Raw genomic sequence first — 18041 nt, forward strand, 5'->3', positions numbered from 1 at the left:
ATAATTATTGAACCTTGGGAGGGCCAAGGCCCTCCCCTGTCCTAACGTGGCTCCGCTGCAACTCAACATTCAAAATCATGTCACATACCAACTTGATCAAGATTGGAAATTTCACTCCATCAAGGTCGATGCATCGATAAACACTGAATATGTGCACATGTATCACATTAAATATATTCAAGAATCATAGGAAATTTCTCTTACTTTGCCACAATTTTAGTTTTCATCTGAAAAATAGACTTTCACATCATAAGACTCGGGATGGTCTAACCGGTCATATGCCAATCACAATCACTTGTTTTAATATGAAGAACTTCGCTAATCAAAATAATGCTTCAATATTTCAAAGAATATTTTCTCGCATTTTAAATCCTTCAGGGATTTTCACATTTTTATCTTCATACTTTAATATCACTAGTTGGAAAAATTGGAGAGGTCAAAATAGGAGTCTCTAAATCACACTTGAATTCTCAATGTTAACCCCCTCAAGTGTGAGTTACCACCAAATTACCATGCATTTTCATAACCTCTTATAAAGTCACCATACAATATCATTACATGTCCTTCAGGGACAATATGATAATAAAGAATTACAACTTTTTATCATGTTAAATGAAATATTTGCTTCACAAAATATTTCAATAACAGTATGTAAAATTGATCTAGTGCTTATGATGCCATTTACCACCAATAAAAGCAAAAAAAAGAAGCTATGAAATGAACATTTAATACATATAATTTATAAAAGTAAAATAAAATAAAAAGATAACAAGACAACGAATTAACGAAACTATAGAGGTAAAAAGAAATCAAAAGAAAATTGATGTAAAAACAAAGATTGCCAAAATGTTATCATTCCGAATACCAAAATTTGATCATTCAATTACAAAATGGGTTTAATTTATGAGATATTATATGGATTTGAATTCAAACCCTTTGAGCCAATAATGTTATTATGTTTTAAATGTCATCGACATTTGAATTTGTAACAAATCCTAGAAGAAAGAGATAGAATTGGTCAAACAGAGAGAACCTCAAATATAACATATATTAAAAAAAATATAACATATATTAAAAAAAAAAGTTACAGATATGAAGAAGGAAAAAAAATCTTTATCAGGCAAATATAATATTTGGTGTGAATAATGACTAAAAACAAATAGTGAATAATGACTAAAAATTAAATTATTCTCATTGAATGCCATTAAAAAAAATCAACGAATTGACTAACAATAAAGACTAATTATGAAGATGAATTACAATGAATAATTCAAATCAAAAGAAAATTGATATCATTAATACTAGTGTTCTTTACCCATGCGTTGCACGGCGATTAAATTTATTTTAAAGATAAATCAGTAGTAATGCGTTTTAAACTTAGTTTAGTCTCTTTTGAGTAATTATTAAAGATATGGAATAAAACATATGTCACAAACATGTAGATGAATTGACCACAGTAAAAATATTTATTCGATGAGGTTTGTAGATACCTCAAAGTGTCATTACTTGAATAGTAATAAAAAACACATTTTTAAGTAATGCATTACATGACAATTGAAATAAGATAAACATAACAATGACAACAACATGAACCCTATAGCATTTGTAGTCCATGATTAATGTTAAAGACATCATAACGGAGCTTGTTGTCAATCAAGCATATTTGTGCTATATAACCTAGAAAGGAAGAAAAAATTATTAGTGTAATAATCAGTAACTAATACAAATATAAACTGTGTATAATTTGAAAGTGGTAAACTAACCTTATAGAAACGTCATTATACCTTCAAATTAGATGATCAATAACTTGCTTGATATCTTTTTTTGCTATATAACAATAAATATAATACCCATATCAGTTTTTATATTTCTAGCATTTAAATTGAAATTACTTATAAGATAAATAAAAACTTACATGTCAAATATTATCAAAGACTTCTTGATACACTACGTTGCGTGTAGTGTTTGATACAACTCCTTCGTCATCTATGATAAGCATCTTCAACCCTTTTCTAGATTTAACTCTAGAAAGTGCAACATATAGCTGCCCGTGAGTAAAGACAGGCCTTGGCAAATACAATCCAACATGAGATAAAGATTGCCCCTGACTTTTATTTATAGTCATTGCAAAACATAAAGCAACAGGGAATTGTCTACGCTGGAATTTGAATGGAATGTCAGAATTAGATGGAGTTAAACTCATCCTTGGAATAAATGCTGTTTCACCCATATTGTTTCCATTTAAAACAGTAGCAACAATTATATATTTAGTCAAAACATTGATTATCATTCGAGTGCCATTACACAACCCTGCAGCTTGGTCTATGTTTCGAATGAGCATGATAGGGACACCAGCTTTCAGTTTAATTGCATGGTTTGGAATTCCAGAGCATTTGAAATCATTTAAGAATTCAGATGTAAACCATTCTGCATTGACACCCGAATCTTCGTCTGACTTGCACGGAGTATCACAACTCAAATATTCTGTTTCATCACCAGGAATCATTCCTAACATAAAGTTGTTGATTTCCTCTACACATTCAAGTGTTGGTGCAAGGATCGCTCTTTCTTGGAAGAATGAATTTTTTGCAAATTATGTGCAAGTTTTGGATATGCAAAATTAACTAATTCAAGCAACGGTTCCTTACACTGTTCAATGAGAAGATCTGGAGGAATCTCAATAAGTGTTTCTTCCTCATCAATCGTTTTAACTGTACCATCTCCCACTTGAAGCAACCAATCAGCAGACTCTTTTATTTCTGCTGCTGAAGAAGTCGATGTAGCATTTTGCAATCTCATATTAATAGTCAGCTTCATTACCTTGCAATGCTTCCACAAATATGAAGAATTGATAGCTGGACCGACAATTTCTGAACGACTTCCTTTGGAAATAACTGGAAGTATTTGTCTAAAGTCGCCTCCTAGTACCACAACTTTACCTCCGAATGGAATGTCATAACCATGGGTAAACCGAGTCTTCATAATGTCATTAAGAGATCTGTCTAAAGCTTCAAAGCAATGTTTGTTTAACATAGGTGTCTCATCCCAAATAATTAGGCTTGCTTTTTTCAATAATTCAGCTTTTGGGGAACCGTGACAAAGATTACAGGTTGAAATCTCATTTATTGAAATAGGAATAGAAAACCTTGAATGAGCAGTTCTACCTCCAGGTAACAATAGCGATGCAATTCCGCTAGATGCGACATTTAAGACGATAAGGCCCCTTGAACGCAAAGCAGCAGATAATGTATTCTAGAAAAATGTTTTTCCAGTTCCTCCAAAACCATATAGAAAAAATAATCCACCGTTATCAGACAAAACAGCATCCAAAACATTCTTATAAACAATCTCTTGCTCTGAAGTAAGAGAACCGACCAATTCATCATGAATCTTTACCATTTCATCCCTATTATAATTCAACTCATCTGCAATGAATCTATTTTCAAAATTATGAATTTCTGAAAATTTAGGGTATGGTAAACATGGAAATTCCTTCAGTGACCTTCCATTGCCTTGCAATATTTTTTCAATCTCAATCAGACATAAGTTCTGTAATTCTTCATCCTCTATACGAAGATCTGAATGAAATTAAGTGAAATAAGGTAAATAATTTAAATTAGAAAATTAATTTAAATGCTTCAATTTTGATTTTTTTTACATGGTGAGAAAGAAAATGAATTTACACAACTTTAAGTTACATTCCTAATCACACTCACCATATTTTGATAATTTCAATTTAGAATTATTTTTATAATCTGGTAGTAGTTTTATCTTCTGGACATTAAACACAGAACGACTATACATGTTAAATCAAGTTATTCCAACAATATGTTAAACAAATACGGAAATCAAGTTATTCCAACGTTCTAGAATTATACATGTTAAAAAAATACATGCATACTACTTCTTAAGGGATAAAAAAAATCTAATTATGGGTTTAAAAATAATTTTGATGAAATACCTGGAATGTTGAGTGCTTTTCTTCTGTCATATAAAATCCCATCACTTAAAAGAGTCCAAGACTTTCTCCAAACTTCTTGTGGCCTAGAAATCAAGTTTGTCATCAGCATTCTGGTAATTAATTTCCTTAGTTGAGATCCGGAACCAAGCTCACTTGCAATTGAAATTGCATCAACATACTGTCGGTCATCCTCCAGTAATCCCATCGCTTCGCATGCATCGCAGAATGTGGGATAAACAACACCCTTTACAGTTCTTATGCTTTTAAAACTGTCACAACCTTTTTGCCTATTTAATAAAACACGCATGTAGTAATTTTCTCCCATTCCAGAAGCAATAAATTGCAAGCGACCAAGAGAAATGCCTCTTTTCCTAGGAAGCCATATTGTTGATTTTTTGTTGTACACAAACTTGGAAGGAAATTCTGCATATGTGAGATTTCTCCCCTCCGAGTACTTCTTGTTGGCATCCATCCATGCCAAGAATTGAGTGCCCTTTTTAGTTGAGTTTTCCTTCACAACTTCCAAATCGTCATTCTCTTTGAATAAAACACTTTGTTGGTTTGGAAGATGAAATTCTAATCTCAACACTGGAGGCCACCTATCATGAATATCATATTTGAATGTTCTCCACGCGGCTTCACATGGAGTAAGGTACCTGCAAAATTAATTTGAGGAGTAAAGAACTCAATTCAAATGATATTAATCATAAACTCATGTTATATGGTAGCTCCATTTTAGCTAAATTTTTATATTGTGTTATGTTAGTTTTAAACTTCTCTTCTAATGTTATTGAGAGTTTTCCTGGCTCACTTCACTAAATGGATTTTTTCATCTTACTTGTGTCAATTTTTCATTGTACAGTTGAAAGCTTTATACAGAAGATACTGGCATCAGATGTCCAAACTATGACTGAGAAGGCTCCAATTATTATGTGATTAGTTCCTTCTCAGATGGTTGAAATCTTCAGTTTTAGGACCTATTGAATGAAATTTTTGCTGGATACCTGAAGAAAGATTTTGAAGATTTGTGGGAATTCGTCTCTAAACTATCTGAATTAATAAACTGTTTTCATTTCTCTAATAATTTTACTGCTTACTTTTGTGACTATACTTTAATTAGCTAACTATAGGCTTTGGGATGTGATAGCTGATTAAATAAGGTACTCCTTTATTGAACCATTTTATGATCATAAAGGCTAAAACCTTATTATGCCCGGAACTGTGGAAACCATTTTATGATCATAAAGTGGAAATAATCTAACTTGTTATAATCCAGACATCAAGCCTCTAATTTGTATATATCAATTCTTAGACTATAAATTATTATTCTTTCTTGATGAATAAATAATGTGAAGCCAAATCAGAGAGTTATGGAATAAAAATCCTTTACCATTTTTTTCCACTACATTAGCTTACGAAATTTCATGTTTTCATCTTAAGATGGTTTTAATCAATTACTTAATTTTTTTTCACGCACAATTGTTGGAGGAATTTATGCATTCAATGCAAGAATAAACAAACAATAACTCAATTAATTTCTATAGTAAAACATATTTGTGACTCGGAAAATTACCTGCAATCATAATATTGCTTGATTTCATCTTGTTGTTCAGAGTTGTCAGCACTGGTACCACCATTGGATATCTGAACATTGACTCTATCAGGTCCTTTGTTAATGTACTTGAAAAGATATTTTATAGCATTCGACTTATTGCAGTACTCAACATTGATGTGTCATTGATAGCGCATAAGCAAGACCGGGTTATAAGGAACAACAAAACCATTATCGAGAGGAACTCCTTTCTTCAAAATTGTAATCCCAGTTCTTCTTCTTTTATAAATTGGATAACCATCATCATCAACTGTTGTGCAATTCTGGAATTTTTTTGGAAAGTGTTTAGAACACTTTCCATCGACCATGCAAACTGACTTAGGGTCAACAACACCACATGGACCATGCATCATGTATGATGATACCGCCTTGTATAAATTTGGATAAACTTTAGGATCAGGAAGCTCTGCAGAAACATGTTTGTCTATATCCTCAATTTTTTTAATTTTGTGTTGAGGTGGAAGCCACAAAAGTATGTGTGCATGAGGTAACCCACGCTTTTGAAATTCTACCGTGTACATTCCTGACATAAAAGAGATATGATGAAAGTTAAACATATTAATGAAAAAAAATTACTGAAAAAACAAATGAAATAACAAACGAATGAACTTACCCGCATCAACCTTTCCAAATTTCTTTCCTTTCTTTAAATCATACATTAGGTTGTCAAGCTTCATCTTAAAAACACGTACACAAATATCTGGCCTGTCTTCTGCCTTTAAATTTCTGTGACGGACAAACCTCTGAATCTCACCCCATCCAGAATTGCAAGTAGCCGTTATAAATAAATCTGGATAACCAATTTTTTTGCAAATAGCCATTGCATCTTGACAGTTATTAAACATATAGCGGCGACCACCTGTAAAAGAAGGCAGTAAGATAATTCGCTTTCCAACTGATGAGGGATCGGTTTCTCCATTGTCAATTGCCTCTGCTACACCATTTAAATAATCAGCTCTGATTGTTTTTTGGTTACGCTTTAAGTAAGAAAGTCGATTAGCTTCAACCATAGTATAAGTGTCCACCACAAATTGTTGAAACAATCTCCTTGAATTTAAAACTGTACCAAACTCATTATTTCTAGTCTGGAGGCGAAATGCAATGAATTTCCTTAGAGAAACAGTGTGCCTTTTATAAGTACCCATGTTCCTGAATAGTTCACTAATAGGAATGTCTTCCCGAAAACCATCTTCACCATATGGAAAAAGTAAAGGGTACTGCAAGGGGATGAATGCAGTATGCGTTTCATGGATTTTGGTCAAGAAACCATCTCTTAATTTGACAACAACATCCCTACCAAATTCCATATCATCAAAGTCACCAACGATCAAAGCTGCGACCTCATCAGCCGTTGGCATATTGTAAGTTCTAGGATCCTTTCCCCTTGCTCGAAATAGACGCACAGAGAGCTGAGAAGTTTCATCAGAAGATAGATGATCACGAACCTGCCGAAAAACTCTAGCAAGTACGTTATTTTGGTCAATCATTTTTTTAAATCTTCAACTAATGAAGTATCAAGCCCTTTTCCAGATCCATTGGAGCTGCATTATGTTTAAAAAATACGTCAAATAATTACTCATAGATATATAGACAGCATAATATATAAGGACAAAACGTATAATATTAAACTTTTGGATTACCTAAGCACTCTCATCCGATTCGCTGTTTCGTTCCGTGTATCATACATATACAATTGAGCAAATTTTGGGGGTTGCCCTACTTGCGGAATTAAGGTTCCAATCCGATGATAGTTTTGTCCGCTTAAAACAAACTGTGGAGGGCCTCTTCCGTCATTGATAGAAGATTGAACCTTACCACCCATAGAGGTAAATGCGAACATGCTGTTATATGCTCTGATATTTTCCTTAAAATTTGTAGCTCTAGGATCTTTGTCTGTCCATAAATCCATTAGTAACGATGGAGGATTGCGTAGAAAAGGCAAGGTAGCTTTCCCTTTCAAACAACACAATGAAAATGCAGCTTGGCCAGAGCTTTTTATTTTCCCAGTTTTCTCATTAGGCCACATTAGAGCATTACAGTAGAAACAAATACATGTAGGATCACCAAAGTCAAGTATTTCTGCATTTAGTGTAGAATGAGGTTTTAGTATATTATAACTACGATCTTATATTAAATCATGAAAAAATTTAATAGATTAAAATAAATGAAATTATGAACCTGTATCTTCAGCCTTTTTAAGCAACAGAACAATATTTTCAGGGATCTCAGGAATTGGATCTTGTAATGGTTCATTGTCTTCACAAACATCGTTGTCTGCATCTATATTTAAAAACACATTCGTGATGCCAAGTGTTTAATATGTAATGAGATAGAAACCAATACAGTAACCATGGTAGATATTAAAAATGTTATGAAATGATAAAGAAATAGAAAATTAAAACAACCTGAAACATCTTCATCGCTGCTAAGTGTTCCAACATCAGTTATTGAATTTTCGGGTAGAGAAGAAAAAAAAGCAAAATGTTGAAAAACCAATTTGTGTTGTGCTGGAGATGAGTTTGGTGTTGTGCTATGAGTAAGGAGGTATCTATATATATTGCTATTGCTGTGTAATGGTGGAATACAATCAACTTGATTTCATAATTTTCCACCCACGTACTTAATTTGACTTTTTAGAAATTAATTGTATAATTAGGAATAAAATTACACTATGATTAGTTATTTTAGAATAGACTATTCACCTTAATTTTTGCTTTAAATTTCGAATGATTAATTCTCAATAAAGGCAATAGTAATTAAAGCTGTACATTTATTGCATGACATTGTCGATAATTGACCTAGTATTGGTGTAATAAAATTATTTTAATTGAATTCATGCTTAAAAAGGAAAATAGCTGATTGTTGTTTTTAAATTGTAATTAGCATTAAATGTATTCCATTAGTAATTACCTTAAATACCTTGATTACTTATTTTAGCATCTGCACCCCTTAATTATTTATTTAAAATTTGAACGATTAATACTAAATAAAGTCCATAATAATTATAGCTCTATATTAATTGCATGACTTTTTCCATAATTTACGTAGTATTGATGTGTACGAAAATACTTTTATTTTTTCAATTAAAATTAGGCTTAAAAAGGAAAATAGTTGATTATTGTTTTTAAATAATAATTAGCATTAAATGTATTCCAATCAAGGTATTTTACCTTGAATATACAGATTACTTATTTCATAATCTTAAATAATTTTAAATATTTATTTAAAATTAGAACCATTAAGTCTAAAAAAAGTCAATAATAATTATAGCTCTATATTCATTGCATGACTTTTTTCGATAATTGTCCTAGTATTGATGCGTAATAAAATACTTCTAATTAAAAAAATTAAAATTATGCTTTTAAATTATGAAAAGGAAAATAGTTGATTGTTGTTTTTAAATTAAAGCCTTTATTCTGATGATTATTTAATGTCTTTTATGAGTTGATTTTAAATTAATATTAGTAACTGGTTTATATAATAAAATTAAAGGAAATAAATAAATAATTCAAAATATATATTTCCTTAAATAAATAAATAATTGACTTTTTGAAACATAAATAAATAAATAATTTATTTAATAAGTAATTAATTATTTTAAACAATTTTTTTTCCATTGAAAAAATATAACCATATAAGTTTCTAACGCACTTAAATTTTTTTTATGATGAAATTGAATGTATTAATATTAATTTCCTTAAATAATTATTAAATGCATTAAAATCTATTTAATTATAATTAATGGGGTTTAAAAAAAACAAATATTTTGAGGCAATTATATATTAATCAATTAATACACGAATATTAATTTCCTTAAATAATTAGTAAATTCAATAAAATCTATTTAATTATAATTAATGGGGTTTAAAAAAAACAAATATAGCAACAATTATTGCTGTATCTGGAATCAATGGTCGTAAAACAATAAATATGATTTGGTCAATGCCTTCAATTATATAACATAAAATGAAAACCATTTAATTATTATAGTAGTAGGCGGTGTAAAAGTTTGAAGGAAATATAGCAACCTGAATTAATTCCACCATTTTTGAAACGCTGAATTGACGGAAATTGTAAATAAGGAATGATTTCAATGTCATTTGCAAATTCTTAGATTGGTCAATGCATTTACTGATTTACTCAATATTCCTTCAATTTCTACTACTATATATCACTTTTACACCGCCTAATGAATAGTTCAAATCAACACCATTTAATTATTATTTTGATTAAGTTTTGGTCAATGCATTTACATAATTTGCATTCAATTTGATTTAAAACGCATAGGTGAAAATTATTACGTTTTTATTGTTTTTGCATCTGAAGCTTGGAAACAAATTAAGAGTCATTACACCATAAAATGAAAAACCTCATTCTTTGATTAATGGGCTAAAAACTGAAATACGTAATTGGGCTTTTACAATTGAGGTCCAAAATAATTAGGAGGTGACACTTGTCATGTAAAGAGGGGGGTGGTGGAGAGTGGGTCTTGGAGTGCCAAGTCATGGAGGTGGGGCTCACAACCTTCCTCTTTTCTAAAGTATATAGATTATAATGGCTAATTAAGATATGGTCATCCAGGGGAAGTGTTATGAATGAATGACCATATGGGTCAGACCCATTATCTTTGTACTACACCTTGTACTTTGTACTACCCCTCAAGTCCTAATAGTATATATATATGAGTAAAGGCTGCATCTAGCAGACTACTCCCATTCCACAGTATTCTCTCTGAGTCTTGTTTCTCTCTACCTCTTACTCCTCTCTTCTCCTATCTTCCACCATTTGCTTAGACTTTATTCATAACAAATACAACATACACATTTATATAAGGTTGCGGCTTGCACTATCTTTTCTTCATTCTGCATTAAAGCATACCTTAGAGTATTTTTATAGAAAAGGCTTGCTGCAATTCAAATACTTAGTCATGGCACCTAGCACAGACATGCTTAGCTTATTGCCTCACTCTTTACTCTCCATGATTGTTTCCTTGATACCGTTCAAGGAAGCCGTAAGAACCTCAATCCTCTCTAAAAGTTGGATAGACATTTTTAAGTGTACTTCCAACATAGAGTTTGACGAAGTGTTTTTTGTCAAAGATGATAAAACCTGTCAAATCAGACAAGCCCAAAGAAAGGATTTTCTGGAGTTTGTTACGCTTTGGATTTCTAATCACAGAGAAACTCTCGTGGATAAGTTCTCTTTGAAATTATCAATGCCTGGAATAGCTAAGAGGGTTGTCAGAAAATGCATTGTCTTTGCCACAAACCACAAGGTGAAGGAGTTGGAGTTGGACTTTTGTGACCCAACATTGGATTGTTACTCTACTACTAATTATATTAATCAGGAGGCCTTGTTTGAATTGCCAGCACATGTTTATAGCCACACTTGCCTCGAATCTTTGAAGTTATTCTCATGCAACTTTGTTGAGACTGAGTTTCTTAACTTTCATGCACTCAAAGAAATTTCTTTGGGCTGGATGGAAGTGAAACTCAGTACTATTAAAACCTTGTTGTCAAATTGCGGGGCACTTGAGAGTTTAAGTCTCAAGAGGTGCTGGAATTCAGATGACTTTGATTTAGGGGAGGAAAACCCAAGGTTGAGAAAGTTGGTTGTGGACAGATGCATGTTTAGATCTAATGGTCGTTATTTTATAGTCAATGCTCCAAACTTAGGATATTTCTATTATTCCGGGTTAAATAATGATTCTTTGGTCATTAACATACGTTCCCTTGTCATGGAAGAAGAAGTTCTTGATTTCTGTATTGAGTATGAAGGGCGTGCTCTTTTTCTCTACAAACTGCTGGAAAATATCTCTGGTGTTAGGGCTTTGACTGTGGGCAATTACTTCCTTCAGGTATGTTTTATCTCCTTTTTGGAATATATCTACTTACTATTCTATTTGGTTTCAATAAAAAAATATATATACAAAGGTTGATATCCATTGTTTAACATTTTGTGTTGATTTGATACGCTTAGGTTGTTCCCACTGGGGGATGCTTTCTCCGAATGCCACGTAGCTTGAGTGTGAGGAGTTTGATAATGAAGACCTCTTTGGATCAAAACGAGTTTTTAGGAATCACGTTCTTACTTAATACCTGCTCTGAATTAGAGCATCTCATTATCGAATTGGGTCTCCCAAATAAATTGTTGGTAAGCATTTCATATATTTAATCTGATTTTATATGCATCTGCTGATAAGGATCATGAAAAAATGGAACATGGGTTGAAGAAAAAAAATTAAAACAATTGAGTAAAATTAAAAATGTCTTATTAGAGAAGATGATATAAAAAATTTAAGAGGTACAAATATAATATTATAAAAATGTCATTGCGAAGCAATTGCCCATTTTTGGATTAACTAGTTTTGCGCTTGTGTAAATTTTAGTGGCTTAGATTTTATTGTTTATGATGTAGGATTATGAGTTACCAGACAACTTTAATCCAGAGAGGTTTTGGACTGATCATGCAAGAGCTTATTGTTGCTTGGTATACACTCTTAGAGAGGTGCACATTAAGGGCTTTAAAGGATCAATAAACGAGATTCGTGTGCTTACTTATTTCATCACTATGGGAAGAGTCTTAAGAAAGATGACTATCAATATATCGAAAGATGATGCGAGGTTGGAGTCCTACCACCATGACATGGCAAAATGGTTAATTTCGTCGGTTCTAATAGCTTCAACAGAATTAGAGATTTCAATTTATTAACATAAACTCAAGTATTTAAATGTTTTTGGTAAGGTGGGTTTTTTTTTGGGTTTTCGGTGTCTTTATCTTCCTCCCCGTTTGTGGGATTGTATGTATCTTTTGATTTCCAATAATTTTTTTAATTTTTTTCTGAAAAAAAAAATGTTTGAGCATAAATATTATCGAATTAAAAGTCTTAACCCCCAACAAATTGAACAACCACAACAGCCTTCAGGACATCATCACGGGCAATGAAAGATTTCAAATCCACCACAACATAAATGACAAAACAAAGCACATTGAATCTTTTATCTAACTCACGGAAATAACAAAACAAAAATATATATCACTCTTAATTTATACAAACAATATTCTATACACTACAAATACACACTGCAGTTGAAAGGAGTAACCCTTTCATAGTTTCATATCAAGTTCTATAACATTATATTTGAATTTCTCTAGCTTGTTTTCATAGTCCCGCTCAAAACCGACACCACACATCAACCCAATGAAATATAAAATAATGAAATTATAATTACACGGCAAATATTTATTAAAGAAAACCATTTTTAAGAATGTTTGAAAGATGACAGGCCTAGCACTGGTCTCATTCTCTAAATTAAGATGACATGAATGTCTTGTAGTTCTAATTTGTCCACCATTTGCAACAACATCAAAATAGTGAAAGTCATAATAAACACGCCCCTCAGTAAGATCTCATATAAATCTTTTAAGGATAAAATTCCTGACAGATGGTTGAATCGTGTCTCCCTGATCACACAATAAGAAAATATTAGTTAACATCAGTTAACAAATATAAGCAACATAGAGAAAATTTAGAAGCAAATATATGATGAATCACAAACATTTTAACCAAGAAGAACTATCTCAAGGAAGCACTACACCAATGTTCGAAAAATGTGGCCTACTTCAATAAAATCGTTTCGATTTTGAAACTTGGAATCTCCAACAATTGAATAACTCTTGCTATCAATTTCCATGGGTCTTTTGTTGAAGTTATATCAACTTTATTTAATAGGTACGATTGATCAATTTGATGGTGATGAATAAAGAAGACAAATTTGGGTATTGGGGTTGTTAGCAATTCACATAATTAATCGTATAACAGTTTATAGGCTCGTATAATAATAAAAAAATTTGTCGCCATTTGAAAATACTGATGATTACTGTTCACCAAAAATCTTGCACTCGGACTTGGAATACATAATGCAGTAGAAGACACTCACACAACCAGAAACAAAACGATACGTAAAATATTCTCCCTCCAACAAATAAAAAGCATCTTGAAATGACAAAATGACCATTGACCACCCTCGTTTAATATGGTAATTTCTTCCATTTTTTTAGCATTAATATCAACATGCAATATGTATAAATTAAAATAAAAGAAAATTTATTTTAAATATGGTGATTGCTTTATTGTCACATAATCACATTAATGGACCAAATAATAACCACACTGGTTTAATATGAAACTAGAAATAATACCCGTGCGTTGCACGGGTTTATTTACACTTTTTTTAATATAGTATAAAAATTATTATAGTGTAATTAAATTACCAAATATCAAAAATATTTTTTATAATAAATATAATAAAAAAATGTGTTGAGACATCAAAATAATAGTTTTGGTGTATTAAATTGTTCGTACTAAAGTTCTCTTTGTGTAAATAATTAATATTACTCAAATTTTATTTGAAAGTAATATTACTCAAAATTAGTAATTGATATTTAATAATTAGCATTAAATTAATTTTAAAAACTTTGGTTGTAACCTATTCTATTGATTTGAGTTCTCTGTTTTTAGGTTTATTATTATCGTTTCAATTGCAGAGGGGCTGATTTGTAATATATCCGGTTGTTAACATTGCTACTCAGTTAGGGGAATTGTCCCCAGATGTTATTATTCTATTTTTTAATCATAACTAATCCTTAAAAATAAATTTAATAATATATTTATTTAATAATTTGAAAAATCCAAGTAATAAGGTTTTAATATAAGTTGTAATAACATATTTTTTTATACTGTTTTTACACTTTAGCCTTTGCTTTTCCTTTTTTTTTTCTATTTAGCTTTTGATGTATTGTTTCTACTTTCTTTGTTTTTTCCTTTTGTATTCCCTTTACGGAGTTTGAACTTTTGCCTATTCCATGAGAAGATGTTCTCATGTTTTTTCTCATTAATAATATTTCTATTCTATTGAGAAAAAAAATTAAATTTATTTAACTTTTGTTATAATTATTTATTTTTTCAAAAATAAAAGTAGTATTATTAATAATCAATCAAGCATAAAAAAATTAATAATAATGAATCAAGCATGAGCAAAAGGTTATCGTGGCAATTACAAAGTACAAAAGCCTTTTGTCATAATCATTTTTATCTGTTATGTTTCCTCAAGTTATTTTTACTTCTATATAATAGATCAAAAATCATATTTAAAGAATCTTTTTCAAATAATAATTGCATTTGATATAGTAATAATAAATACCTTATAGACACATTTTTTTAAATTTTCAACTATTTTTTTTACATTATTTTTTTTAGAAAGATAAAAGATATATATATATATATATATATTAATATAGCAAAACGCAAGAGAGAAACACTCTCAAGTCGCATTATTTATTAATAAATATATTTTATAAGTAAAAAATAGTAATAAGTTTTTTTTTTAATTTCTCAATTTATGATTAATAAATAAAATTAAAATTATTTTAAATTTAATTTATAATTATTATTAACATTTAGTAAAGAATATAAACAAATTATTATTAACAATCTATTATTGTCATTAATGTAAACGTAGTCAATTTCAATTATTATAATTTTTAAAAAATTCACCTCAAGTTGTAATGAATAATTAAATTTTAAATATTTAATTTTAAATAGGAGAAATTGAAAAGTTTTAAATTTTAATATTTACTTTTAAATATGAGAAATTTTACAATTAATAATTAATATAATGAATAATAAATTGGATGTAGTTTATATTTTAGTTTTCAATTTTTTTATTTAATGTATTTAATACAAAATAAATTTATTATTTATTAGTGTTATTTTTTCAAGTCTGCTTTACATATGTATTTAAATATATATGAGATAGTTATAAATAGAATTTTTTTTAAATTTTGAAAGTATTAAATTATTTATTAATAAGTATTGTTTTATTATTAATTTTAATTTTTAAGATTTGTCAAATGCAAAGCTCAAGTAAATTTTAAGTTTATGAATGTTGTTATTATTTAATATAAGTAGTTGAATAGTTTTTTATAATACAAAAAAATTCAGTTTTTTAATTTATTTAATATTTTTAGTTATTTATTAATGTATTTAATATAAAGTTATTGGAGCTTTATGGTTTAATGCATTTAGTGCATGCAAAAACTCAAGTGTGCTTTACATATATATATATAGAAGATTTGATTCCAAATTTTTAGCAATTAATATTAAGATGCAGTATGTATCAATTACAATAAAATAAAATTTATTTAATATAAATTCTATGATTTTAATTATTGTATCATGACCACATTAATGACTGAAATAGTAAAACGTAATTTTTTTTTACAAGAGAAAAAAAATAAATAAATAAAACTTAATTTAAGATTTATAATGCACATAATTTTTGAAAATGAAAATTTATTGGAAGTGCTAAAGAAGACGACATTGCATGAGGGGTAACACTTGACCCTCATGGCACTTTATTTCTTATAGCACTTATTTTGGATTATGAAAATGATATATGGCACAACTATGATCTGAATAGAAGCATACGAATCAGCTAGCACCGCTGATTTTGAATGAAAAGCTAGGTTTTTTTTCATGCCATATTGCCATGCAACTTTTTATTTTATCAAAAGCTATGTATAATTGTTCATTGAAATCAAGTGTCGAGTTGGTTGTGTCGTGTAGCAGTTCATTTTAGATTAAAGTAATAAATTTTAGCCTGTGCAATGCATGTGCAATGGAACATAAAATAAATTTTGAAATTTTGAATTTAAAATAAAATAATTATTAATTTTTTCTTTAAAGAAATCAAATATATTGATCAAATGGAAGGTGGCATAGACGCCAATACATCAACTGACATTATTAATTTAATATCATTAATATTGTAAGTTAAATAAATAAAGTTGAAGCGTTACAACCAACTCGCTTGTATTTGAATATGATGTCAAGTCTCAAAATCACAATTTAATTAAACCTTTATGACAATAAGCTCTAGGCTTAATTGCACTTTTGGTCCCCCAACTATGGCCTTCCTGCGAAAATCGTCCCTAAACTTCAAAATTAGCAAAACTCGTCCCTCAACTATACACACAGTTGCACTTTTGGTCTTCCGTTAGCATTCCGTCAGAAATCTAACTGAAAATGATGACATGGCCTTTCTTAATTAATTTTAACTGAAAAAAAAAATTTAATTAAATAACAGTAGGTTTTTTTAAAAAAAAAAACAAAAGTATTTTTAAGAAATTCAAAAATACCTATTTATTAATTAATGATTAGTGAATTAGTTAATTAAATCTTCTTCTTTCATCTTAACCCTAAATTAATCTTCAACTTCTTCCTTCAGAACCCAAATTCCAGAATTTCAGATCCCATCATTCATCTTCTTCATCCCTAAATTAAGAAACATAACCCATCTCACCCTTTCCCTGCACCAGAACCCATCCCTAAATTAATTATATGCATAGTTACACCCTAAATTAATGATTAGAAACAGAACCCATCTTCTCCATCTTGGTTCTGCTCTGGGTTATACCCTCCGCCACCTCCTGAACCAGATCTGCGTGGCGAACCAAAATGACAGTGATGAGATGGTGAAGCTTGCGGCCATGGGAAAGGGAGGAGCTTGGTGGCTGGCTGTGCAGATCTATGGATGGGCTGACTGGGTTCGATGTGAATTTCGTCACAGCCCTGGGAGCGTTTGATAGCAGCCATGAGGGAGTTTGACACCGGAGGTTCATCCGCCGCCGGCGAGCGTCTCCACAACAGACAACTCCAGCACACGCAATTGGAACTGCGGCGACGAAGAGAACTTCCCGCCGCGTGCTGGGCCGCAGACGTCGCGGAGGTTGGAGGATGGCATGGGAAGGAGGGCCGACACGGCGTGGCACCGGCGACGCGCAACTGCCACCACGTCGTTCAACGCACGCGCGGCCTCATCCTCGCAGGGAGAACCAAACTCACAACGGTCTGTATCTCAGAGGTGATGGTTGGCTTCTTGTTGTACCACTGATTCTCATCTCTCTGTGTTTGTGCACCATAGCAGAACCAAGATGGTTATGTTTCTCTGAAAATTGAAGATGGAACAGCCAGATCTACTTCTACCGCCGCCACTACTCCTTGGTACCATGTTGTGGTCGTAACTTGTCCCTAGTGGGTTTTGGGGGTTGCGGCAGGGATGAAGTTTTGGGTGATTTGTTTGGGGTGATGATTCTGGGTTCTTCATTCTGGGTTTTGGGGTGATGATTCTAGGTTTTGGATTGATGATAGAATTTAGGAAAAATAACTTAGATTTTTTTTATGACAAACACGTATTAATTTCCTTTTAATTGGTCTGGAAATTTCATCTTGTATATATGCGGTGATGATGATGGGTATTTGATGATGATTTTGGGAAAGGTTCCAGTGATGTTAGGGAAAGAGGTTGATGAAAATGCTCACTGTAATATTGAGGAAGATGAAGAAATTTGGTGACTGAATTGTGAATTGTGACGGATTATCTCCGTCACTAGTCCCAAAAATAAAAA

General features: G+C 30.9%; 2 protein-coding genes across 2 annotated transcripts; one reads left to right on the plus strand and one right to left on the minus strand.

Annotated features, from left to right (window-relative positions):
* Positions 1–3252: 3252 nt before the first annotated feature.
* On the minus strand, positions 3253–7060 carry LOC130745569 (uncharacterized). Its single transcript, XM_057597931.1, has 5 exons — positions 6187–7060; positions 5720–6096; positions 5535–5605; positions 3962–4617; positions 3253–3578 (listed from the first exon to the last, which is right to left on the minus strand). Exons 1-5 carry the CDS (start codon positions 7058–7060, stop codon positions 3253–3255), a joined length of 2304 nt encoding a protein of 767 aa, XP_057453914.1.
* Positions 7061–10500: 3440 nt separating this feature from the next.
* Positions 10501–17668, plus strand: LOC130745644 (putative F-box/LRR-repeat protein At1g56400). The gene is made up of 5 exons (XM_057598039.1): positions 10501–11430; positions 11553–11726; positions 11991–12062; positions 17204–17482; positions 17558–17668. Exons 1-5 carry the CDS (start codon positions 10501–10503, stop codon positions 17666–17668), a joined length of 1566 nt encoding a protein of 521 aa, XP_057454022.1.
* The last annotated feature ends 373 nt before the right edge of the window (positions 17669–18041 follow it).

This window comes from Lotus japonicus, chromosome 1 (genome assembly GCF_012489685.1).
Source record: "Lotus japonicus ecotype B-129 chromosome 1, LjGifu_v1.2".
Taxonomy (NCBI): domain Eukaryota; kingdom Viridiplantae; phylum Streptophyta; class Magnoliopsida; order Fabales; family Fabaceae; genus Lotus; species Lotus japonicus.

Excerpts from the sequence above, each read along its gene's own strand:
- LOC130745569 (XM_057597931.1), bottom strand. The coding sequence starts at position 7,060 with ATGATTGACCAAAATAACGTACTTGCTAGAGTTTTTCGGCAGGTTCGT. Across the intron at positions 5,606-5,719 it reads TTGTTGTTCCTTATAACCCG|ATATCCAATGGTGGTACCAG; the intron begins GTCTTGCTTATG and ends GTCAATGTTCAG. Across the intron at positions 4,618-5,534 it reads AAGCAATATTATGATTGCAG|GTACCTTACTCCATGTGAAG; the intron begins GTAATTTTCCGA and ends TTAATTTTGCAG.
- LOC130745644 (XM_057598039.1), top strand. The coding sequence starts at position 10,501 with ATGGCACCTAGCACAGACATGCTTAGCTTATTGCCTCACTCTTTACTC. Across the intron at positions 11,431-11,552 it reads TGGGCAATTACTTCCTTCAG|GTTGTTCCCACTGGGGGATG; the intron begins GTATGTTTTATC and ends TGATACGCTTAG. Across the intron at positions 12,063-17,203 it reads CAAGAGCTTATTGTTGCTTG|CCCTGGGAGCGTTTGATAGC; the intron begins GTATACACTCTT and ends ATTTCGTCACAG.